The 25073-nt window shown below is 45.3% G+C and overlaps 3 protein-coding genes across 19 annotated transcripts in view; 2 read left to right on the top strand and 1 right to left on the bottom strand.

Annotated features, from left to right (window-relative positions):
- CLCN6 (Cl-/H+ antiporter 6) overlaps positions 1-1101 on the top strand; it is a 64612-nt gene extending 63511 nt beyond the window's left edge. For 16 of the 17 annotated variants that reach the window (XR_014887889.1, XR_014887884.1, XR_014887896.1 and 13 more), the window contains one exon: positions 180-1101. The gene's annotated coding sequence lies outside the window, so the exon portion shown is untranslated. The remainder of the gene's footprint in view (positions 1-179) is intronic. The other variant, XR_014887898.1, reaches the window with a different exon arrangement.
- On the bottom strand, positions 758-5640 carry KIAA2013 (KIAA2013 ortholog). Its single transcript, XM_010723026.4, has 2 exons — positions 4528-5640; positions 758-3899 (listed from the first exon to the last, which is right to left on the bottom strand). Exons 1-2 carry the CDS (start codon positions 5498-5500, stop codon positions 3040-3042), a joined length of 1833 nt encoding a protein of 610 aa, XP_010721328.2. The 5' UTR covers positions 5501-5640; the 3' UTR covers positions 758-3039.
- Positions 5641-7973: 2333 nt separating this feature from the next.
- On the top strand, positions 7974-25064 carry PLOD1 (procollagen-lysine,2-oxoglutarate 5-dioxygenase 1). The gene is made up of 19 exons (XM_003212324.3): positions 7974-8219; positions 12541-12632; positions 13133-13269; positions 14451-14614; positions 15096-15208; positions 16301-16364; positions 17388-17485; positions 17816-17917; positions 18008-18139; positions 18420-18541; positions 19183-19287; positions 19709-19834; positions 20604-20745; positions 21269-21382; positions 21600-21665; positions 22009-22113; positions 22501-22647; positions 22957-23082; positions 23323-25064. The coding sequence occupies exons 1-19, from the start codon at positions 8138-8140 to the stop codon at positions 23476-23478; spliced, it is 2193 nt and encodes a 730-aa protein (XP_003212372.2). The 5' UTR covers positions 7974-8137; the 3' UTR covers positions 23479-25064.
- Positions 25065-25073: the final 9 nt, after the last annotated feature.

Below are 25073 nucleotides of genomic sequence, written 5' to 3'. Positions count from 1 at the left end.
GGGAAACCCTTTTCTCTCTTATTTTTTCCTTTCCTCTTTGTAAAAGAATCCTAAGTTATTTCATTGCCTGAGGAGGAGCTTAATAGGAAACACATTTTTAATGGAGAACTCCCTCCAAAGTTTTTTTGTTGTTGCTCCGTTTCTGCTGTATGTAACAATTGCTCATCCATCTTTTCCAGGTCTAGTCTGAATAGGCTGAAGTATCTTTCTTGGGCTCAGTGGACATCATATGTTGGCAGCTCTGCTGTCATATGTGAAAAACCTCATCCCAATACCATGATGGCTTTGGAAACAGCTCCTGTCTTCATGCTGGATGTTTCACAGAACCTACACAGCTCATGGGGCTGACAGGGCTTCAGTAAGAAAGAGCACAGGTACTTCCAGTGTATTGTTAAAGCAAAATAGCTAATAACTCTGTACGTATACTTAATGTACAATTTATTAGGTAGTCCATTGGGTGGATCCATGATCCATGATCCAGCATTCTTCAAACTTAAGCTTGGTCTGCACACCTCCAGATAGAACAATGTTACCTGGAGCCCAGGGAATGAAGATTAATGTTTCTGTTATTGTGCTTTTCATCTTCTGCCTTTAAAATCGCCTGTTTCCAGCTTGGACACATTTATATTTTGCTTTCTAAACTGTATTTTTTTAAAATCCAAGCACTTGTGTAGTTGATGTAATGTAAGGCTTGTCCAACTGAGCAGAGAGCAAGGGAAGGAGAGAACAGAGACCAAAGAAACGCACACTTCAGTGATCAGGTTAGATTGAGAAATATTTATTTAGAAACAACAGCTTTGGTATTTTAAAACCAAACAACCTTTAAACCACTAGAAAGTGAGATGTCTCCCCCCACAGCCAAAACAAATGAATGCATAAAGCCTCAGTACGTTCAGAAGAGGAAACCTGCAGATCAGCATTTTTAAGTCCAAAAAACAGTTTCTTTAAACTGATTTTGCACTCTACAATCATAAAGGCTGAAAAGACATTACCTGCACTTAGATATCTACAGTTCAACTGACTGTCTCGTTACTGAACTGGAGGCAAAATTATTAACATCCTCCCCCACCCCTCAAGCAATAAATTAAAAAACACCAGAAAGGAAGTTACGCTGAAATTTTCTAGTTAATTTAACTCTATGAAGGGAATCATCATTCTTTATTTTCCTGTAAAATTAAAAAACAAATCAAAATATCAAAGGACTTGGATATCTTCAAGTATTTTCACCAAATGGATTACTGCTAGGGAACTCAACAGCTTATAAGGAAAAAGAAAATGTCTGTTACACAAGATTCTGGGATAAACTCTTGAATAACCACATGTTCCAAGTCTCAGATTCCTTTCTTAACAAGGCACAAAAGGATTGTTGCTTTCAAAAGGTCCTTGTTCTCAGCTGAAAAACTGTCAGATGTCTTGTGCAAATGGAGGCTGAAAGCAGGACTAAGTTCACTTGGACACCAGGAAATTCCCATTCAATTCATGAAACGGTGCTATTTCAACACCATCAATCTTGCTTACTGCTACAGAGGTTTTGAGCTTCAGCTGGCTTCCACTGCATCCTTCGTTTTGGAATTGAGTTCTGCACCATCTTCATTTTAAGTAGGTCTAATTAAGACAGACTTGTTTGCTGTACACTGCAAAGCTTTTTGCAATATCAAGGAAGAGGTGTTAAGTCAGCCCTGGTGAGTAGCTGTGAAGTTTCTCAGCATCTCAAAAAGTGTCAGGGACAGTTACCTGTTGTAATGGCTAACAAGTTATTTTGTAAACGGCAGAGAGCAAATCTTGTACGTGACAAAGGCAGCAAGATAGCAGTAAAAAAAAAAAAGAACACCATTTTATAATGTCAAGGGTACATTTCAGGACGTGTGTCAGGATGCAGCTGTGTAATTCAAATTACTTCTCCACCACTTCCTCCTTTTGCACTAGAGTTTCACCATGGTCATATGCTTCTAATTGCAGCTGGCTTTGATATAAATACCTATTCTACCTCTTCCATGTTAGCTTCTTTAGCCAGAAACACCGTCCCTCTCATTCATCAATAGATGGCTGGTATTCAGCCCGGCCTGGGATCAGGCCTGATCTGAACACTGCAAAGCCCATGAGCTTACAGGAAAACGACCATCTGAGCTGACACCCATCAGATTGCTGACTGTCCCCTCCCATCCAGTACATTTTGCCCAATTCCAACTATCCAAAATTCTATGTTACGATTTGGAAAAAAAAGGCATTCCAAAGCCAGACCTTCTCCTCTGACAGCTCTATTATGCAGTCTTGATGTTTCATTCCTGCTTTGTACCAACACACATCCAGAAACTACCAGTCCTAAAGAGCAGAAATCACTTCAGTGTCTATTCTGTACTAAGGTTTTGCTAGCAACCAAGTTTTCTAGGCTTCTCAAAACAAGAATTTCAAATCTTTTACACCAAAGTGGGAGATATTTGAAGTCAGAACCTCCAACTCACAGTAAAAGCACTCAGCACTCTTCTTAAAGCAGCTACTATGTTGTCTGAATGGGAGAAACACTTTCTCAAAATGATGGTGCTAATGTGGCATGATGGAGCATCGCACAGTGTCTATGTATTTGTAAATGTTAACCAGTATTCCCAACAGGTCAGCACCTTGACCTAAGAGCACTAGCTTCCATCTGTGTGTTATCATTTGACAAGTCACACATTGAAAGCAGGCAGGCAAGCATGCACATCTCACACACAGCAGTAAATGGCAGCTCTCTCTTAAGCATTCCCTTATTGTTTAATAAGAAACATTATCTAGTGGCACAGCTGCTGTGGAAAAAGGACAGAAAAGCTGCATCTGCCTTAACCTGCAGCCTTAGGAATGTTTAAGGACTGACAGTGGATTTCTCTCTTTCTAATGTTTGTGAGCCCTACCGCTCCGCTCCAACCCCTGTCCTAACCCTACTGCTTGCAAGATGCCATAGATCACTTGTTGCAACAGAGACTGAAAATCTTCACAATCTGACAGACTCCCTAGGCACAGCTGACAAAAACACTCAGAGGAAGGCAGCCAGAAACAGCAGCCTTACACCTTACTCCTGAAGAGAGGCTTGGCTCCTGGCCCACAATATTCATTGTAGATGAGCTTGAACAGAAACAGATGAAACAGTGTGATTAAGGATGCCACACTGAACCAGAACAGGAAGGGTAAACCTGGGTACTGCTTGGCCATGTGTTCCTCATGAGCCAGAATAGCTTTCAGATGGAGTGTGTGTCTCAGGTCCTGCAAGTGGACCAAATCTGTCGATATATAAAGAAGTGGTGTGATGGGCTGAGTCACCATGACTGGGAACGTATGGCCTCGTGCCTCTGAGGTCAGCTCCACGGGCTCATTCATACAGCCTGCTTCACATGCATATAGTCTGACTGGCTTGTCTTGGAATTTCACAGACACGTGCAAGAAGGGCTTTCCTTCCGCATCCAGCAGAACGGCTAAGTTAATCAAATCCTTGTTGTAATGGATCCCACGTAAGGAATAGCTGTTGTGAAGTACATCAGGGTCAGCCTGAAACTGAAGATGGTTTTCTGTGAACTGCAGACCTCCAAAACTGAGCACCATGCCTTGCATAAGCCCATGGACTCCGGCTGCCACGAGAGCCTTACACCCCCGTTTCTGCAGGGTCAGCTTCCACAGGTCTGAGAGCTGCAAGATCTGGGACACACTGGTCAGCTTTGCTGGCCACAGGTTCTCTGCATGCATGGTTGCGTGGCCGCTGAAGCAATGGTCAGCATAGTTCAAGCTGGCTTCCATTTTTTCTCTGTCTTCACTGCTAATGAGTGGATCTAGCAGAGGTGCTGGCATGCTTGAAAGCATGTAGTAGAGGGTCATGTTAACAGTCTCACTCGATGGTGTATGTGAATCTGTGATCTTCCTCATTTCAATCCCTGAAATAAATGGCAATAACCAAGAGTCAAAGGATCATACGTGCATATGACATTCACCACGAGAAAAATTTCAAAGGGACATCTATCTTTTTACTGGCTGTAAAATACAAAGCCCTGCATTACCTGGGCAGCCATTCTTTTATTCAAGGCCATGAAAATCTTTTAAGAGCATCCCTGAAGTAACAACAGGACGGTCCAAAACTTTCATGGAGAATTTTACAGAAGTATAAAGATGGTCCTTTATGCTGCAACTGGAGATCACCTCTATTCCCATCTTGCAGCTGGCATGCTAGGCAAATCAATGAAGTCCCTACAGACATGAAAGCCAGTGCATCCAGAATTATGGTGGGAAACATTCTTCTAGCATTCTTTTTTTATGCAGTGAGCATGACTCCACTTTTCTAAGTGGAATCACAGAATAACCTGAGTTGGAAGAGACTCACAAAAGGATCATGGAGTCCGACTCCTGGCTCCACCTGGGACCATCCAAAAATCAGACTTTAGATTCCAAACTTAGAATGCTGTTTTATTTTCCCAGTGCCTCTGGAGGCCTCACAGGAACCGGGTCACCAAGCGTTCAGCTCTTCTCTAAAGCAACTGTTTGGAGGTTGAGGATCACCTTCCTTACCTGAAATGAACAGGTCTGACCAGGTCTGCTGGTGCTCCTGGAAAAGATCTTCCACCCCCATCTGCATCACCTCCAGCATCTCTTTCTTGGCCGACTCCCTCAGCTTGCTGAAAGTTTCCTCCAGCCTGGAGACCTCGATGGGCTCCGAAGTGTACACCACAGACCACACGGTTTCATCAAAGGTAGACTTGGGTGCCACCTGCACCCGGCTCACGAGCTTCTTAGCAGCCACCACCATGAGCACCACCTTGGGGCTGCCGGGCAGCAGCAGACGGCCGGAGGAAAGCAGAAACTGCCGCTCCTCCACCTTCTCCAAGCTGGTAGCGAAGCGGGCGCCCAGCGAAGGTGCCGAAGCTGGGGCCGAGGCCTCGAAGGTAGCCACCCGCTCGGTAGGGTTGGCGATGCGGATGCGCTGCAGGTAGAGATGCGGCCGGCTCCGATGAGCCACCACCTCCTCCCGCACCGTCACGCACTCCCCGGCACCTCCGGGCCCGGCGCCCGTCTGCACGCAGCGCACTCTCCGCACGGCCCCGTCCCGCAACGCCGCCTGCGCCGCCCGCGCCTCTCCACGCCCTCCCAGCGCCCTCAGCCGCACCAGCGCTGGGTACTCGGTGGGAAGCGCCGGGCCTCCGCCAGAACCCGCCGCCGACACCCAGAGGCGGCCGGCGGCTACGTCCAGCAGGAGGAAGCCGTTACCCGCCAGCGCCAGGCCCGGCCCGCCGTCGGCCTCGTCCTCTGGCAGCGGCAGCGCATCGCCGCGCTCGGCCTGAGCCCGCCAGGGGCCCGCTGCCGCCTGCAGGCAGAGGGCGGCGGCGCCGCGGGGCTCCGCTCCCCGCCCGGCTCCGTGCCGCGCCCGCCCGGCCCCCAGGTACCAGTAGGCGACGAGCAGGAGGAGGAGCAGCAGCAGCAGCCGCCGCGCCCAGCTGCTGGACAGCAGCCCCGGCAGCCCCTTCAGCCGCTGCTGCAGCCACATGAGCGGCGGCGGCGGGGCGGGAGACCCGTCCCGGCCCGGCCTCGGCGCCCCACGGCCGCTTCCCGGCCCCTCACGCCGCCATTGCCGCCTGCCGGAACTGCCGCGCCGTACGGCAGCCCCTCCGCGCTCGGCGGCGCTCAGCGGTGCTTTGCGACGCTTTGCGACAGTTGCGGCGTCGCGCCTTCTGCTCAGCCCTTGGCGGGCGGCCCGGCCCCGCCTAACGGAGCGGCCCGCGGGCGGTTTGGCGCCGTGACCGGGCTCCGTTCAGCACAGGCGCTGTGTCTGTAGTTAATCCAGTGATGGAAGCAGCCCGGAGCGGGCCTGAGGCATTTTTCCGTCATATTAGTGGTCACTGATTCCCGTTAGCACAACGGAGGCCGATGCGGGACAGCGCGTTGTGTCCCAGCCACGTTTTCTGCCCTGTGCGGGGTGCGGGACGGTGCGCGCAGTGCTGCGACTCGCAGGGATCATCGAGACCAAGGGTGCGATTTGGGCTGTCCTGGAGCTTTACGACACGGGGTCTGCATGATACCCTGTGCCATCCTTGCTTCCTCCAGCAGCAAGGAGTTTCCCGTCTGCTCCTACAGATATGTGCACAACGGGCCAGGGAAAACTTTGGACTCCAGCACAGCTCTCAAAGACAGTAGCAAACCCTGCAGAAACCTGCGAGCTGAAACGAAGTGTGAAATTCCTGCACGGCTCAGCACAGGGAGCAGCTCAGCAAAGGAGAACAGAGCCTTTCCCAATTCCCTGCCAATGAGATTTGTTTTTTTTTAGGTTAGGGATCGTTTTTTTGGGGGGGGGGGAGATGGGGAGTGGCACATTAATGTGTTAGATCTCATCCATCACATATACAGAGGGTGGGTGTGTTGTGAGTCTGCCTTAAAAGCTGAGCTCCCTTGGGCTGTTAGGAAGTTGCAGCTCTGCTCAGAGCACGTGTTGCACGTACTCAGGAACATCTGCACTGGCAGCTGCTTCTGTTTAAAAAGCCAGGCACCGACTCCAGCCTGAGCACACAGAGCAGTGCAAGCACAGAAAGAAGAAAGAAGTGTGCTTGCTGGGTTGGCGGGGCTGCAGAATGCAAACAAAGCTGTCAGATAGGGCCAGACGGAGGATGGTGGTATTAATGATGCATTCACGACTCCTAGCCTGCAAAACGGCTTTCATTTTAGAATAGAGAGATTGAACAGCCTTCAGTGAGAAACTTCATATTCCTACAACTCTATAGCCTGAGTCGCAGCACTGTGTCTGAGCTTTGAAGGTGAGAGCTGAACACCTCTGCTGTGGCTCCCACAGATTGTAGAGAATGCTGAAGATTTATCAAGAACTTTTTCAGGGCTTCCAAAGTACAGCAGAAATCTAAAGTGAAAGTGATTTTTTTTTTTTTCCCGCTAGTGAAACTGGCAGCATTGAAAAAGTAAGTTTCTTGAAATCACCATTTTAGGGAAAACTGATATTTCCTTGGGTTGTTGCCTGCAGTTCATCAATTGAGCTTCAGAACTGCTGCGTTTGCCTGGCAATTAGGAGGGAATTCCTACTCCGGGGAGAGGGAGTGGAAACAAGAGTGCTTGGAAAACAACCAAGACTATTCTCAATGAGCAAATAAATAAAAAACGGGTATTCTTTGTGAGGAAGCATGGAGAATAACAGCTGCAGTGTATTTCTTGTAACTGAGACAATGCCTACCAAATGCTCTTACGCTTCTATGTTGTGTTTCCAGCTGTGTGTTTCCTACCCCGAGTCCAGCTGATATGAGGGCTCACATCACAGCAGGGTTTCCCTGCACTGAGCCATACATTCACTGCAATATAAAAATGACCACGAACCCATTTCTTTTAAAGAAGATCATCATTTTATAAGGTGGGTTCATTTTGCCTGTTCTCAAAGTTAGGCAAAACAAATAGGAAGTGAAGCGTGGGTAAATCATCGGGGATGCAACAAGAAATCCCAGCACGAAGAGAGTGAAATGTAAGAGAAGGAAGTAGATGCAGCTGGAGAACAGCAGCATAGCAAATCACGGCAGCAGATTTTGTATTCCAGAAGGAAACCGATGAGATCCCAGGTGAAAAGAAGGCATTTAGTAACGGCTTCCAGTGCCCCGAGCTGTGCTTAATTTCTGCAGTGCATTTTTTGACGCTTAGTGACTGTGCGAAGCTCAGCCCAGCCCAGACTGAAGCCTGCCGAACATCAGCTCCCGCTTCCCCGCGTTGGCTGAACGTGTTTCATTAACGCTTGCTGCACTCGGTTGCCGCACGGCTGAGCAGCGCTCCGCGCACCCCACGTGAAATCAGCGCGGCTGCACGACCCGCATTGCTCTCATTGCTCTCGCTTCGCACAACCCTCGGCCCCAGCGCTTCCTGCTGCTGCTGCTGCTGCTGCTGCCTCCCCCGGCTCCGGCCCAGCTGCCTCCGCGCCTCTTGCGGGGGCCGGAGCGGGGAGGAGGAGCCGCTTCCCCCCCCCGCCCCCCTCCACCCTCCCCTCTTCCTCCGTCCGTCCCCGCCGGGCGGGTCTGGTGCGTGGCAAAGGCTGCCGGCTGGGTCTGTGCGGAGCGGGGCAGAGCCTGAAAGCTGTCCCGTAGGCAGCGCCCGCGGTCGGTGTCGGTTTCCGTAGTGGGATCCAGGCGGGGAAGTCGCCTCCATGGTGCCCCCGGCGGTGCTGCTGCCCTGGGTGGTGCTGCCGCTGCTCGGGGTGCAGGGTGGCGGCGGCTCTAAGCAGGAAGGTAAGGGGGGAAGGGGGTCGGAGCGGACTGCACGGGGAGCTGGGGGCCAGGCTGGTGGCGGGGCAGCCCTGCTGGTGGTGCCGGTACCGCCCGGAGCTTCCACGGGCAGCTCAGAGGCATTGCCAATGCTTACTGCGTTATCTGAGCTCCTGGGTGGCACCCGGAGCTTGGTGCTGAGCCCTGAGCTGGCGCACCAGATGCGGTGGGTGCTCTCTGCACGTGCTTCCTAGGTGCCTCAGTTATCAGACAGGCGCTGGCTGCTCAGAGTTGTGCGAGGAGAGCCTTGGATAACATTTCGGGTTGATAAAGTCCCATGGTTGCATCCCAGCTGGGTTACCCCTTGCTGCTTTGGAACTTACACAGGTCAAAAATTAGGTAACGGAGCGTTTTGATCCGTAGGCTGGCCATGAGAACCCTGAGCTCTCACCCTGAGATTCATGGTGCTCCTAAAACATCCTTGTGTCCATCCGTGTACACGCTCTGAGGAGTAATTGGTACAACAGTAGGGAATTAGGGAAGCCATTGAGTGTCAGCCAGGCTGACAAAGAGATTCACACATTGTCACTCAGCCAAAATGTTTGGATAATTATCTCTATCTTCATTAGAGAAGTAGCAATGAAGAGGAGATTTCATCTTGTTACCTAGAATATTTCCCTTAATGTGTTTAACATGTACCCATGGAGGGCTGGGAGTGCTGTAGCTGTACCAGCACAATGCAAGCAGTGTCACTGCAGCAGTTAGGATAAATGTTAGCTAAACGCGAGTGAGAAACGAGTCCTGGTGTCATCCTGCTTCCCCTACACACCTCACAGCATCTGGGCTTTTAGCAAGTTCTTGGAACACACTGATATTAAATGGGGTGCTGGGAATAGATAGTGAGGTGTGTTGTTTAGGAAGAGAGTGTTGGAATTTCTTGTTTTCTGATGGTTTCAGAAAAAATGCCTTGCCATGTCTGTGCCTCAGCTTCTCCAGAGCAATGCGAGAATAGTGATACCTATCTTCTCCCTGATAAGTTCTTTTAAATCTCTTCAGAAGCTTCAAGCTTAGTTATTTGTGGTTTTCAGTTGGACTGTTACCTAAAAACTTTGGGAAATGGATATTTCATTAAATTGTGCACTTGATTTTTCTATTTGATCCCAGTACTAAAAGTATTTTCTTGGACACCATCTTTACAGGAAGCCGCACAATGAGCTTTCACGAAGCGTAGCCTGGGGATAAACTCATTCCATGTCCTGAACTGCAGCTGTGCTCTCCCAGTAGAGTCAGGGCAGAAATAAACAACTGTACAATTTCTTGTTGCTGAACTCGTCGCTGATTTTTGCTAAGCTTGTAAAACTCAGAAGCCCACCCCAATCATTTCACAGTGATGTCGATATCAGACTTTCCTTACTAAGACTTTGTTCCTTTAGAATGATTGGCATCTGTAGTGCTCAAACAGCAGAAGTCTTAAATGTCCTTTGTTATCCTTTTACAGATGGCAAAGTAGAGGGACAGCAAGACTGATTCCTTGTTGCAGAGTGGTACAGTCCAGCTGCCCTGCTTCCTAGTCCAGCACGTTCTTCATTGAACCACACTGTTTGTATTTTGCAGTTGTACCATTATTAAATGTCTTTCTTATTGTCAGTGTGGCCTGAAAAGTTTTGGGTGCAGCTTAACAGAATAGGTGCCACTTCTGGGTGTGAAAATTAACTCTTATGTGGAAAACTGGGAAGCACGAGACTGCTTTTGGAGGTTTCAAAGTCCCTCTGTGTGATGGTAGAATGAAAAGGGCTCGCTGCTCTGTCTGTGCATAGCTGCACCAAAATCATTAGGAAAGAGAAAAAAGGGTTAAATGAGTAGGAGTGGAGGCAGCATAGCTCAGCACAGCGCCTCAAACACTGGGCTGAAGGAATGTCTCTTGGGATGGAAAGCTTTTGCTACTGCAGAGATTGCCCGGAAGAGAAACTGAACTGAATGTCTCTTTGAGTGCTACCCCCCCAGAACAGCAAGGAGAAGGGGATCTGTAATTTGGAGCTCAGATGCCGAGGGTAGCAGAATCTGTGCTGGCTCTCCATGCACCAGTGCTGCACAGCAAAACCTTTTCTGTCTTAGAAATGCGACACCGCTTCCTGTGCATCCAGGGGAGCTTTCTGCCCCGGCTTCTGCTCCAGCAAACTTTTGGCACTGCTATTGAGCAACATATAAGCAGTTGGTTACTTTCTCGTGTGGTGGCACAAAAGATACATTATTGGTTTATTTCACTGGAGATACCTGGGCATCTCCTCTCCTTTTAGGTCTGATGTTTGTCTTGACATTCCTTTTTGACAAGCCCGCATTTGCTCTTCTCCTCATTGGCACTATGAGAGATTTTCTCAGAAACTGCAAGCTCGGAGCTAGCAAAGCTGCCATGATTTTCTTCATGCCATCATGTAGCTAGAAACACTAATGGCTTTAACACATTCCCCAGGGAAATACATATTTTACTCATTTATTTGCACCCTGTGACTGAGCAGGGCGCGTAGAACTGCAGTGTGCTGCAGGAGCTGAATGAGGAATGCACTTCATACAGCTAAAAATCTGCCTTTAAAGTTGTGCTTATGCAAGATTCATTTTCTTTTGTTTATCACTCCCTTTGAGCTTAAACGACTAAAGAGATGCAGTTAGATCTGACCTCACTGTTGACTGTTCTCAGTCTCTCCGTGTTCTGATGCAGGTAAAACGTTTTAGGAATTTCTTTGGGACTATTCTCTTTCATCCTAATCAGCAGTTTCTACCTTATTTTTAACTTCTGCTGACTTTGTCAGGTCTGCCTGGGACCCTTCTTGGATCCTTCCTCTCTAAGGTCAGTCAGTATCAGTTTGGGTGCACTAGGAGGATTCATCTGGTAGATCCATTGAAAAAGATCATTATTCCAAGAGAAGCCTGCTCAAGCCAAGAAAACGGAATTTCAGAATTTCTTAGTATTCTCTGATGTTAAAATCAGATGGTCAGGATTCGTATTTAAACACTGTTGCCAGAGCCTATACAAATTCCTGCTTAAGTAAAAGTATTAAGATGAAATATAGCATTTAATCATTACAATTAAGAAACGAGGGCCTCCGCATAAAAATCATATTTCAGTGGTACACTGGAGAAACTTTAGGAAGAGAACTTTAGGATTTAGCTTTGTCATTTCTAAGGGACTGGAAATGAGAAACAAATTTGGGAGGAGAATGTAGATGAAAGCGATGGCAGAACTAAATTCATTTTATGAAAAAAATCTGGAAAATGCCTCTGGAGTAGGAAACTGGAGCAGCCATGGGGGGGAATAATGACACTCAGCAGAATTTTGGTTTTTCTATACCCTGTCAACACTGACTGACAACAGATCAGCTCTGTGGGGAGCAGGAAGCCAGTTGCACTAAATAGGTGACTTCCAAGTGGGTATCTTACAGTGGTTCTACTTTTTTTCCTCCAAATTCTCTGTGAGAGAATAGAATTCTAGCTTTCCAAAGCAGCACAAAAACCCCACTCTGTACATTACATTTTCTTTTTCCATCTCATTACTTGGGCAATTAAATTGTATCTTTATAGCATCTCCCCTTTTATACTCAGGATCAAGTTCTGATCTGAGCTGCATAAATACAAAGGCAGAAAGACAGTCTTGCTTGCACTGCAGCTAGTTTGGGGTTGTTCCATCAAATGCTGACATTTCTGAGCACCTTTGCCATGTTCTGTCCCCTACGATAGTTTGTTCCTCCAGTAAAACAATAGCCACATCCATGCTTTCTTTTTTTTTTTTTTTTTCCCCCTCTCTCTGAGTCTCAGATATGAGTTGCTGCCAAGAAAATCCAGGCAGCAAATAAGTAGAATTTGAAGCTGTTTTCTTTCTGGGGCCGAAGCTTTGTGGGCAGTGAGAACACCTATAGCGCTTAGCGTTGTACAGGGTAGAGATAATTGGGTGAGGTGTAAGCAAGCTGTTTGCTTCTCAGCAGGATGTGGTAGCTCCACAGCTAGGCTACCTCCCTTGCCTGTTTTAAAATGGAACTGGGCAGCTATCCGTGTTTTACAGAGCAGACATAACCTTTGTCCACCAACAGCAGTGACAGAGCGAAGATTGGGACTCCTGGATTCTATTGCTGGATTCACAACCAGCTTGAAGTATGATGCTGGGGAAGTCCAGTGGTTGGATTGTGCTCCTGTTGACTTCCTGTTGTCGAAGCTGTGAAGTGCCTTTAAGACTAATGATCCCTACCTTAGCTTGGTGTTGGGAGAGTAAAGCATTTTTGTTAATGATGGAACAGCAGGTTTTGAAAACAGTGCAAGTTGATGATGTGTCTCCTGTGTTCTCTCCTGCATGCAGAAAACCTGCTGGTTCTGACTGTTGCCACCAAGCAGACCGAGGGATTTCGACGCTTTAGAAGATCAGCCCAGTTCTTCAACTACAAAATCCAGGTGATGGCCAGCAGCCTCACTGGTGGTTGGTAAAGCAAGTTTTCAAATGGGCACTCCTAAGAGTGTGGAGTGTTTAAGACTTGGCCGTAAAACAAACATCTTAGGAGTGGACATAGCTACTCAGCTGAAAAATGCTGTCATTGTGGACATTTATGCAGCATTCTTATTCCATCCCCAGTGATGGCTTGAGATGAGGCCTGTAACTCCTGGTCATTGGAACTCTGTGACACTTTTCTGTTATATTTCTGAAGCACAGTACAGGTTAGGATCCCATCCCTGATGCTGAAAGTGCTCTGTTACTGTGCTGCATGTTAGTCTGACAGTCCATCCCAGAGAGTAGTTCAAAGGCTGATGTGTATGCCTAGTCTGTCTGTCCTGGTGCTCCTGGTTTTGTGCTGGGCTTTAGCAGGACAAGTGAAGCTATGAATTTGGGTTCTTTCTTGTGATCCTTGCTGGGAAAATGGCCTGTTGAGTATACCCTATGTCTGTCATCCTCTTAGGTGCTTGGGCTGGATGAGGAGTGGAAGGGGGGAGATGATAAGAAGCCAGCAGGAGGTGGGCAGAAGGTCCGTCTCTTGAAATCAGCTTTGAAGCAGCATGCAGATAAGGAAGACTTGATCATCCTTTTCACAGAAAGGTAATAGATCAGGAATTATTTGTCATTAAGTGAATCAGATGGTTGTTTGGACAGAAGAAATTAACTGAAGTAGATTGCTTCTGGAAGGTGCATGTAGATCTGTGTTTTATCCCCCTGAATTCTTTGCAGTCACCTGAGAGTTGCTCAGAGCTGCATTCGTGGCAGTTGGGAAGGTTTGACCACAATGGGCTGATCCCAACTCTTGTATAATACAAAATAAGATAGTATTATACCTGCTTTTTTGCCAGGGTGGAATTTGGCTGCTCGTATTTCCAGAGAATGGGCAATTTCTCTGGATTCCTTTAGTGGAATTATTTATTTTTTTTAATAGGTTGAATCCTGACAGCCAGAGATTAGTCTGCCAGAGATATGTGGAAAGGGAAAATAATTGTTTGTAGTCTCAGTATCTTTTTCTGTGCCCAGCAACAGGCAGGGCTGGGATACTGGCATCTGTCTCCAGCTCCCGTGGCAGGGAGATCATCTTTGCAGCGCTGAGCGCCTACGTGCATTTAGAGGTTGAGAATGATTCATCTCTGGAATTCTGAATGTTGTTACTCACCAAGAGTGGGTTTGTAGTTTACAAATCCTCTTGCTGAAAACTCAAGTCTCGTTCTGTGAGTGTTGCTTGGGAATTGGTGAGTTCTATTCAGTACTGAAGAGAGAGCAGCTAGAGTCCAGCATGCAGTGACTGTTGTCTACTATAGATCCCTCTTGAAGATTTGCAGAGCTCCGTGGAGAATGGCAGGATGCCAAAGGGTTTGAAAGACATAACCTATGGATTTGTTTAGTGTAGAAAGGAGTGTGGGTATAAAGGAATGGCAGAATAAACCTTAATGCGTGAGGGCACCAGGGCTTCACAGTTGCAAACTGGGGAAAAGAAGAGATCAGCATTTTTTGTGACTTGGAAGTTCTGGTTTTATTATCAGTGAAAAGTTGGTAAGCATGGGTGTAAGTTACCCCAAGATATTGTGGAATCTTCTCCAGTGGAAAGTAACATCTTCCCCTGTATGAATAAGACTTCAATTTAATTATCTGTAATTATGACAAAAATATAATACTGTGAAGCAGAACTAAAAGAAGGGATTCCAGATAAATTAGCTGTTTCTAGAAGCTCTTTGTACTGGCATGTTTTTCTAACTCCATTCCTTTCTGTCCCTTTCTTGGTTTGTCTTTTACTCTAGCTATGATGTACTCTTTGCATCAGGCCCCACGGAACTGCTGAAGAAGTTCAAACAAGCCAAGAGCAAGGTGGTCTTCTCAGCTGAGAACTACATCTATCCTGACAGAAAGTTGGAAGCCAAGTACCCTCCGGTGCGAGATGGAAAGCGCTTCCTGGGTTCTGGAGGTAAGAATCAGAGCCTTCTTTCAGCCAAAAGTGATTCTTAGCTTTGCCCTTGTTTAGAAAGCTTTCAGAAGAAGTCTCAAAGAATCAAATGTGGAAAGCATATCTGCAGAAGATGTTGGGAACTGAAAACAGGGCATAAATACTCATGATGGAATGCCTAACAGTGCTGATACCTTTTACTTACAGGAGGGGACACAGCTGTGAATTCTATCTGAAGGATAGGAAGCTGCTCACTGTCTTTGCTTTGCTGTGAGGCGTTATTCAGGAGATAGCTGAGCTTTTCTGTTTGATCCTGGTTTAATTTCAGGGGGATGTTGGGAAGGGTGGTCTGAACATGCTTCTGCTGAAAGCTGGTGTAGCTCTGCTGCATCACAGGCTGGAATGAGACTTGTGTGTGAAAAAGGTGAGAGTATGGTATGCAAAAGTCCTCAGTTTTTCTGATTACCTGGGTAGAAATACCTCTCTATTTTTGTTCCTGCAGGCTTCATAGGTTATGCTCCAAACCTAAAAAAACTTGTAGAGGAATGGAAAGGAAAGGACGATGACAGTGACCAACTTTTCTACACTAAGATCTTTTTGGATCCAGAAAAAAGAGTATGTGTAGTTAAGCTTTTCCTGTGGTATCCCTGTTGATTTTGAAAGAAGTCAGTCAGGTGCACGTTGCCCCACAATTATTACTCTGACATTATTGCATGGAAAAGGCTAGTAGGATGTCAGTTATCTGTTTTCCTTATAAGAATTAGCATTATAGGAACTACACCCTTGGGAAAGCTTTGAAAGGAATAGCCCTGTGTCCTGGCTTTAGCTTCTGTTGCCCTTGCTCTGCGTTATGCAGTGTCAGCTGTCACTGAGGGAAGTCACAAATAGGAATTAAGAAGTGAAACTGTAACAGTGAAGTCAAGAGGAATCTTTAGAAATAGGAAAGTGCTTTCAAATCAGCTGGAGTAGCTGTACTTTTTTACCTCCCCAAATCTGAATGTGACTCATGCCATTTTAACGTGAACAGTTGAGCAGTCCCTTTAATGTTCTCATCTGCATCTCTGGCCCTATGCCATACAAAGGCTGAGTAATTCCACTAACTTGGCATTCAAGACAGCGGATGTTAGCACCCTGCTGTCCTTTCCAGTAATCAGTCTTTATAAACGCCTGGAGGGACACTGAGCTCTGCTAAGTCAGAGCTGGGTTTTTTAGTCCAATAAAAATCTAATCAAAGTGCAATTTGTAGCAGGGGGTAAAACAAAGATTGCTTGAGCTGGGCTTGCACTCTTATGTTCTGATTTGACATTGGTATCTGAGCCCTTACCTGAGGATAGATGGCAAGAAACTGTCTAGACAGCAGATGTTTTTGTTATCTTGGCATTCCTGCATATTACACATGGATTTTATGTGACTGTGCTGCAATTGTACTTGCAATATGCTGCATATTGTTAGTGGCACACGCAGATTAGTATTTAAAATGTTTATTTGTATGGTTTTGCTCAATATAATGTGTTGAGGTTATCAAAAATGGTGAAAATGAAACTGAAAATAAGGATGATCTGGGAATGTTTCAGGCTTCAAGCTCGGGAAGTATGAAAATAATTGTAAAAATACAATAAATCTTTGTTTAGCATAAAGTTTCTCACATGTGAAGAACAGATGAATGCTAGTGTTCTAATTAAGTTTATGCATCTCATTCTTTTAAAGGAAAATATCAACATCAGTCTAGACCATAGGAGTCGGATCTTCCAAAACCTAAATGGAGCATTAGGTGAGATGGGAGGAAGCTCATTTCTCCTTGGAATGCAACTGCGTGCTGACACCAGAAATAAATTTGTCTAGTGGCTGAAGGGATTAAATTTCAGAAATTCCTGTCCCTGCAGAACAAGCCCCAGCAAAAAGCCTCTGCAGAGTTCTGGAATTAATTTGCAATTCCAGTGCAACCAACTAGGTTCTCAGTGCACTTCCCTTTTCACTTGGGAAATGCAGGTCAAGTTGTCCATCTTAAACCTCCTTGCCACTTTGATCTCCAAGCATGTCAGATTGCATTAGCCTTAGAGATTGAAAATGGGAGGCACTTTGCTGCAAGTAACAACACATAGCACTGCCTAGGGCTTGCCTTGTCTTTCTGCTTCAGAACAATGTCTGGAATGCCATAAAAGGTGAGATGAAGCCAGATACAGCCTGTAAGCATGTGCTTGACCCATAACAGGTTTCTGATCAGCTGATTGATTTTGCCAGTCTGTGTCAAAGTGATTAAATTATTATACTGAGATTACTGCCGAATGTTTTGTTATCTTGCACCAGTCTATCTTTGTTTCAGTCAGGTGAAAAATGAAAATGACAATGTTATATTTTTTGCTTCTGTGCTCACGATAACAGCAAGAGTAGAGCTTGGATCTGTGCTTAGACTGTTTTCCAAAGAATTTTGTGTGATTGCACTGAGGAGATACATTGAATGATAACTGCCAGGAGGGCAGAATTCTGTCTGGGGTGAAAAAGAGAGGCAGCAGGTGCAGAGTGCGCAGAGGTGAGAAGGCTCTGAATCCTCCCTGGTCATCAGTAGCTGTTCCTTACTCTGGAGTTTGTCAGTGTCTGTTATGAAAGACTGTTAAAAAGTGGCTTCCCAGTAGAAGGTGTAGATCATCAGCCCAGTGAGCTACATTCTTTGTCCAGCTTCACAGAATCCAGGTCTATGCTATCATCTTTCAGCAATTGTTGAGTAGAAATGGGGTATGGTGCTGCTAATTTTTATAAATGCCTTCTTCTGATAACATGATGATGTCATTTCCAGATGAGGTGGTTCTGAAGTTTGAAAACGCACGAGTGAGAGCAAGAAACTTGTTATATGACACTCTGCCTGTAATAATTCATGGAAATGGACCCACCAAGGTAAGTGGGAATCCTAAGAAGAAGATTTGGTATGTATTTGTTCCACAGTAACCCTTTAGACTTGTTTATATCAGGTTGCTGCCTTCCCATATAATGACTTTCACTGTGTACGTTTACACTGAGAGACAATAAGTGCCCCAGGTCCATACAGCAAGATGGGTCTGGTTCAAAGATTGATGTGCAATTGGGCCCTCAGACTGTCAGACTCTACGTTTGTTAGTCCAAGGAGAACAGAAATGAAGTTCTGCTGAAGTGTGATCTTTGAAACCTGCAGAGGCAAAGATCTTCCTCTGTCCTCTAATGTTTAACATGACAAATCCCCTTTTGCAGCTGCAGCTGAACTACTTGGGAAACTATATTCCTCAAATATGGACATTTGAGACTGGCTGTACTGTGTGTGACGAAGGTCTGCGCAGCCTCACAGGTATTAAGGTAAGGCTGATGTCTATTCCAGGCCCTCAAGACAGGTGTTACAACTACAATGGAATCTTATTGTCTGATGTCTCTTCTCACTGAATGTAGGATGAGGCTCTGCCAATGATTCTGATAGGCATTTTCATCGAGCAGCCCACTCCGTTTCTCTCCCAGTTTTTCTTGCGGCTTCGTAATCTCCATTACCCAAAGCAACGAATTCAAATCTTCATTCACAACCATGTAAGTAAAGTTGGCCAGCGGTAGTTTTACCAAGTGCTGGGAAAATGTGTACTTCTTCCTGTAGTCTGGTCACCTTTGCAGCCTTTGACTACCCTGCCAAGCTTTGCAATCCCTGTACTCATCAGCAGAGGCACCCATATAATGGATGCATCCAGCTGTAAAAATGTGGAAATGAGAAGAGCTGTTGCTTGTCTGCTTTGACATTCACAAGAACAGGATGTTGAACAGTATGAGATGAGTTCATCTCACCTACTTGCCCTTATTTTTTTCTCTTCCAAAGGAGCAACACCATTCAGTGCAAGTGGACTCTTTTGTTAACGAGCACAGCAAAGAATATCTTGCTATGAAAGTGATTGGACCAGATGATGAGATGGAGAATGCTGAGGCGCGTAACTTGGGCATGTAAGTGAAGAGACCAGATATGATATCGAGCAGCTACAGTCTGTGTCCAAACTGGGGTTTTTCTGAGGATCATCACTGTCAAGTGGATGTTTCATGTCTTTCAGTTACTCTCTTCTTTCAGTTTTCCTAGCATTAATTCTCCATGCCCATTATACATTGTGGGAAAAAGATCTGCCCCGTTCCTTCAGTTTTAGAAACCAAATTCTTGCTGGGTGCTTGCTCTGTTAGGAAGATAACCCCTTACTTCTAATCTTCAACGATCTCTATGCCCAGTCCTACACAAAGAGTATGCGTCCATATCTCCAAAGAGGAGGAGTGCAGTAGTAAAGGTAGGGACTGGTGACCAGGATATGTGAGTTTGAACTAGGGCCAGGAATTGGGCCAACCATAAATGGGAATCTGCTCAGTCTGTGCTGTGGAAATGATTGGCTAAGTTTGATACTCACTGCATTTCACTGTGTGCTGTTGGCTACTGAAATGAATGTCCTTTTACAATGCTGGCTGTCTGGGTTGTTACATTAAACTCACTTTCCTAACACCTAGAGAAAGACCCTTAGACTACAAGGTCCTACTGTTCTGTCTCTTGTCTTACTCTGTTCTAAGTGGATGTTGATGAGATTTTTCTTGTTCTCTGGCTACAGGGATTTGTGCAGAAAGGATCCTGACTGTGACTATTATTTTAGCCTGGATGCTGAAGTAGTTCTGAAGAACACAGAGACGCTAAGGATTCTCATTGAACAGAACAAGTGAGTTCATTGGTCAGAGCAGTCGTTAAGGGCCATCTTTCACAAAGGAGTACACGAGCTCTTTTATCAGTGAGACATGTAAGGCTGCTAGGTGAGCTGTGCTGGAGATGGAATGTCAGAAATATGCCTTTTGTTTGGTCCTTTTTTGCTGCAGTTGCAATGACTGAATTTTAGGTAATGGATGTAAATCATCCCAAGTTTGCCTTTAAGTAGTCACTGGAATAAATTGTATTCTAAGAATCCTGCTGGATGCAGTTAGGTATGAGATTGTGAATGCATTTACATTTGCTTGTGTGGAATTTTATTCCAATATAGTTAATAGAAGCTGCCAGTGAAAGATAATCTGCCTCTCAGTATCTTGTGGTTTGTAAATCTTTTCCTTCACTTCCTTGGTAACATCACTTTTCTTTTGCACTCACAGGTCGGTGATTGCCCCCCTGGTGAGTCGTCATGAGAAGCTGTGGTCAAATTTCTGGGGAGCACTGAGCCCTGATGGGTATTATGCCCGCTCAGAAGATTACGTGGATATTGTTCAAAGGAGGAGGGTGTGAGTATACAGCGAATTTCTTACTGATGCACTCTCTCAGGTACAAAGCTGGTGCGCATTATCATCAAACCAGGGAACACAATTGCCTTGGGGCATAGAAGAGGGAAAGAAGTCTGAACCCCTGCATAGAAACTGCTCAGTGTTCTTCCCTGAGCACAGATTTCATGCAGATTTTATTATGAGCTGAGCAAGATGTAGAGAGTCCTAACTATGCTGAAATCACTTCATCATACTCATGTGTTTTCCCACCTGTGAATTACAATTAGTCTGTAAAATCTCATACAAAGCTGTTTAATCTTTGTCAGATTGTCTTCATAATACTCTAGGTGATCATTGAATGGAATATTCACAAAGTGCAATTGTTAGTTCACTCATATTCTTGAGGGGCCTTTTTTGGGGCAATAAATGCTGGAAATCAAATTATGCCCTTTCAGCTGGTTCAGTTTTTTTTTTTTAAATAATTAGAAAAAAATATGTTGATCTCTCTGGGAAGAGATTCAAGACATTAATTATGTCCCATGCAGAAACATAAAATATCAGTCAATTGCTTTCACAGTGCCCTGGCATTTTTACTCTTTAAAAGCTCTGGGCAATATAAATGATTTTTCCTGAAAAGACAACTCCTGTTGGCAAGATTTCTCCCTGCCGAGTTGGCTCATTGCAGCAAGCCTTGCTGACATGATGGTGCTGCCTTCCATCCTGCCTTCCATCCCTACAGTTCCTGCCTTATTGCTCTTTTAAATCTTACTATCCTACCCCTGTGTTTCAGCGGGCTCTGGAATGTTCCCTACATCAGCAGTGTTTACATGGTGAAAGGTAAAGTCCTACGATCGGAGCTTGACGAGGGAGATCTCTTCCACGGTGGCAAGCTGGATGCTGACATGGCTTTCTGCCACAACGTGCGGAATCAGGTCAGTAGAGAAGAGGGGTGCTGGCAGGGAAGAACTGCACACCAGGGTGGAGGTGACAAGATTAAGTGGTTTCAAGTCATTCAGCTCTGTTGGGGTATGGGGCAGGATGAACCAGCATTACTCAGTCCTGAGCAAGCTTGGAACAGTATAGGATTCCTGTCTTGCTGTGAAACCACCCAGAGCCAGGGACTGCTAAATGGAGATAAAATTTTTGTTCATGGGCCTAGTCAGGGCTGTTCTAAAAAGGGACAACAGAGTTAAGAAGAAAGAACCAAATCTTACAGCAGCTGATCTGCTTTCAACCCTGCCTGGTGGTAGGCACAGAATTACCAACTCTGGTTATAATCTTTCAAAGTTTATCGTATCCAGAATGAAAATTAAAGTCCACAGGCAATGAAGGAATAGATGAGCACTTGAGCAGAGTCGTCGTCACTGGGAAATTGTTCACTGCTTTAATTTCACAGTTGCTCGCAAAAAATATGAGATGTGGAAACAAAACTTGATTGTTTTCTCTGTTCTGCAGGGAGTCTTCATGTACTTGACAAATCGACATCAGTTTGGACACATACTGTCTCTGGAGAATTACCAAACAAGTCACCTACACAATGACCTCTGGCAAATATTCAGCAACCCTGAGGTGAGATAACCTGCCTGCTCTGCAGGCTTGGCAGGCTGTGTGAGATGTGAGGATCTGACAGCCAGCTTCACCAATAAGGAAGGTCCAGTCTATGTGTAATTCATAACATCTGGATTTTCAAAGCATTTGAAGTACTGTGGCACCACCGCGTGACTTTTGTTTGCCCTTCTAACCAAGCCCCTCAGAAGTGACTGTTTTCCTTATCTTTTAATTGTAGGACTGGAGAGAAAAGTACATCCATGAAAACTACACAGCAGCTCTGAAAGGGAAACTGGTAGAAATGGTAAGAAAACATTGCTCGTATCCATCAAAGTGAGAGAACACTTGTGTTAACACTGTTGTCATTTGCTGAAATAAGCAGTTCAGCATGACCTTGTAGTCTTTTAAAATGCAAAGGAAATGTGACCCTGAGAGTATTTTTAGAACAAAATCATTTTTCTAGAAGTCCATCTCCAGCTCTGTAAAGTGGAAGTAGGACACATCAATCAGAAGACAAACTTCTATCCTTGATGTTGTAGTCCCTTTCCACTTAATCTTCACCCTATATACAGTCAGTTTAGTCATATTCCTTTTGCCTCAAGCACTTGTCCTTATTTCTGCTGCTCTCACCTGTCCACATTCTGCAGCCCTGCCCGGATGTGTACTGGTTCCCCATATTCACTGACACTGCTTGTGATGAGCTGGTGGAAGAAATGGAGCATTATGGCAAGTGGTCCACAGGTGACAATACGGTAAGAAAAACAGGAGCTGTTTAATTTCCAGGTGACAACTTTGTCCTTATATGTTTGGTGACAGTAGTGCCTCCTCCAGGAAGGCCTCAGATCCTGCAGCTAAACCAGGAAACTGGCCTCAATACTGCTAATTTTCCTCTTAATTAACTCCATGGTTTTGCCCATGCTCTTGAATGTTAATTAACTTTTCTGAGTCCTTATACTGTCCACCAGAGCGACAATGTTCAGCCCTTCAGGGTTTAATGATTGTTTGAAATGAGCTTATCGTACTGAAAATCCTGATAAATAAACTTCATACATATTGGTAATTACCAGGAAAAAAAGTGCTTTTTGTTTGTGAATTCCAAGGTGCCCATCCTCATTGGTTTTTTTGTGGTTCAATTTCAGGACAGTAGAATACAAGGAGGATATGAGAATGTTCCAACTATCGATATCCATATGAACCAAATTGGCTTTGAAAGAGAATGGTATAAGTTTCTTCTGGACTATATTGCACCCATCACAGAGAAACTGTACCCAGGATACTATACCAAGGTAGGTAATACCATGGCATCAAAATTCGTGGTCAGCTCAGCACCTGCTACAATTGCAGCTGTGTGAAAAGACTACTAGAATCCTCTTGCAATACATGTACTGTTTCCCGGTGTGGAGGACTAATGTTGAACTACGACTTGAAGTATATGCATCAGAAAATAACAGTTTTCCAATAATATTTTCCTGTGTTATTGTGGTTCTTCTTAGCAGTGAGGTGCAGTTTAGAAATGACACCCTATCCCACAGCTCAGTAACCATAGGCTACTACAGCTCTGCAACAGATGCTCTCTTTTTTCTTCCCTCCTGCAGACTCAGTTTGAGCTAGCCTTTGTGGTCCGCTACAAACCTGATGAGCAGCCTTCCCTAATGCCCCATCACGATGCTTCCACCTTTACCATTAACATTGCTCTGAACAGGGTTGGAATAGACTATGAGGTAAGTTTGCCAGCATGTTGTGTACGAGGCACAGCCTTCCAGGTACAACCTTCTTTATTGGCTTCTTCACACTGAAGACTGTGATTAATAACTGGGTTATATTAGGGGATTTTTGAGCATGTTAGAGTACAATGGATTCCCTAGCTCTCTTCTCACACTTTTTGAAGAGCTGCCAAAAGAAGGCAGAGACCCTTAGGTGATTTAACCAAGCTGATGTGTCTCTTGGTCTGTATCTCTCAGGGAGGAGGCTGCCGTTTTTTGCGCTACAACTGCTCGATTCGAGCTCCACGAAAGGGGTGGACTCTGATGCATCCAGGACGCCTCACCCACTACCATGAAGGTCTTCCAACCACCAAAGGAACCCGTTATATTGCAGTGTCTTTTATTGACCCCTAGAGCCATGCGTCACAGGAAAGATCTTTCCCTGGCCCCGCTCACTGCTGACTTTGAGTGGAAACAGGGAATGCTGCAGAGAGTTTCTAAGGCATTGATCAAAGCTATTTGGATATTGATTTTTTAATCAATGTTAAGACTCCACTACTGGAAGATCTCCCTCTCTGATACTGCGGGTCATATCTAGGAATGTTGCTGTAGAATTTGGAAGGAGATTTTGTGCCTTCATTTTTGATTCTGCTCTTCATCCGCTGTGTCTTGGAAATGCGATTTACTTGAACTTTCACAGCTTGGTTGGCTTTACAGAAATGCTTTCTTGGACTGGAAATCCAGCTCTTTGGAGGCAAGTCACAAGCTTTCTCTCCAAGTAGCTGGGATCTCTTTTTTTATATCCACAGCATATACAGGACACTAGAAAATCATTTCTGGATAGTATACCAAACATAAACAATCAGGGAGCTGGCTCCAAGAGTCATAAATTACATGTCATACCAGATGAAACTCAGTAGTAAGAGCCTGAAGATCATCTGCATCCTTACCTCTTCACAGTCTTTGGAAACACATCACAGAGTTCAAAGCAGCAGCAATGGCAATATAGGTGCTTTGTGTTAGTTAATGAGGGTCCACTAATTATGCTTTATCTCTGGGATTAGTCTGAAGACATATTAAAAAAAAAAAAAAATAGCCTCCCTATCTTCTGTTACCACAGTTTAAGGGGAGCATTCATAGCCAGACAAAGGGGAGAGCTGAAAACAAGTTGAACAGCCAGGAGGGCTTCACTGCTGAATCAGCTCAGCTCTATCCATGTTAAGATCTTGAAGAGCTCTAATGGTGAGATAACAATCCTGAGGCCTCACTGATCTTTGGCCTCATTCCACTTCTCAGTGATTATTTGAGTAGTTCCCTTTGCATCCAGTTTGTTTGAGCCATCGCTGTAGGATAACTATTTTCTGGTACTTAGAGGAAATCATTATTGGGTATTTCTATTATTTGAGATTGCAAACCAAAGCACCCCACTGCAGTGGGGTTGAGACCAATAGAAATGGGTTGGTGAGCACTGAGAGGTTGTGGCAAACCAATAGGGATAAAAAACTGTCTAGAAGAGAGCTGTGGGTGAAGGGGGAGCAGGGAGAAACCTTTGTTTTGTCGCCTGTGAGATATATTTTTAGACACCCTTCTGTGGCTGAAGGCTGGTTTGTTTCACAGGCAGTATGTTCACGTTGGGATTAGGGTGGACCCACAGGGGCTGCTCTCTGAGGGTTCTTTAGGGTCTCTTTCAATGCTACACACCCACATGTGCCCAAGGGAGAAAAGAGTTGAAAATGGTAAAAATCCGTGCTAACCAAAGCCCGTAACGCCTCATGCTGTCACCAAATGAAGGGACTTCTTAGGGTAATAGTTGAGAAAACATCGACATGGTGTATGTATTTATTTAGCTTTTTTTTTTTTTTCCCCCACTTATTTCGTTGTGCTTTTCCTCTGCCCGACACTGTGATCGGAATCCGCGCGGAGCCGTTTCATACACACAGATTCCAACCGGGATGCGGGGAGGGGGAAGAAATTCGTATTAAACTATTCCAAAACGCTCAGCGGCTGTG

Source organism: Meleagris gallopavo, chromosome 23 (genome assembly GCF_905368555.1).
Source record: "Meleagris gallopavo chromosome 23, MGAL_WU_HG_1.1, whole genome shotgun sequence".
NCBI classification, from domain to species: domain Eukaryota; kingdom Metazoa; phylum Chordata; class Aves; order Galliformes; family Phasianidae; genus Meleagris; species Meleagris gallopavo.
Note: the sequence above shows the minus strand (reverse complement) of the source record. Positions and strands in the feature narration are given on the sequence as shown.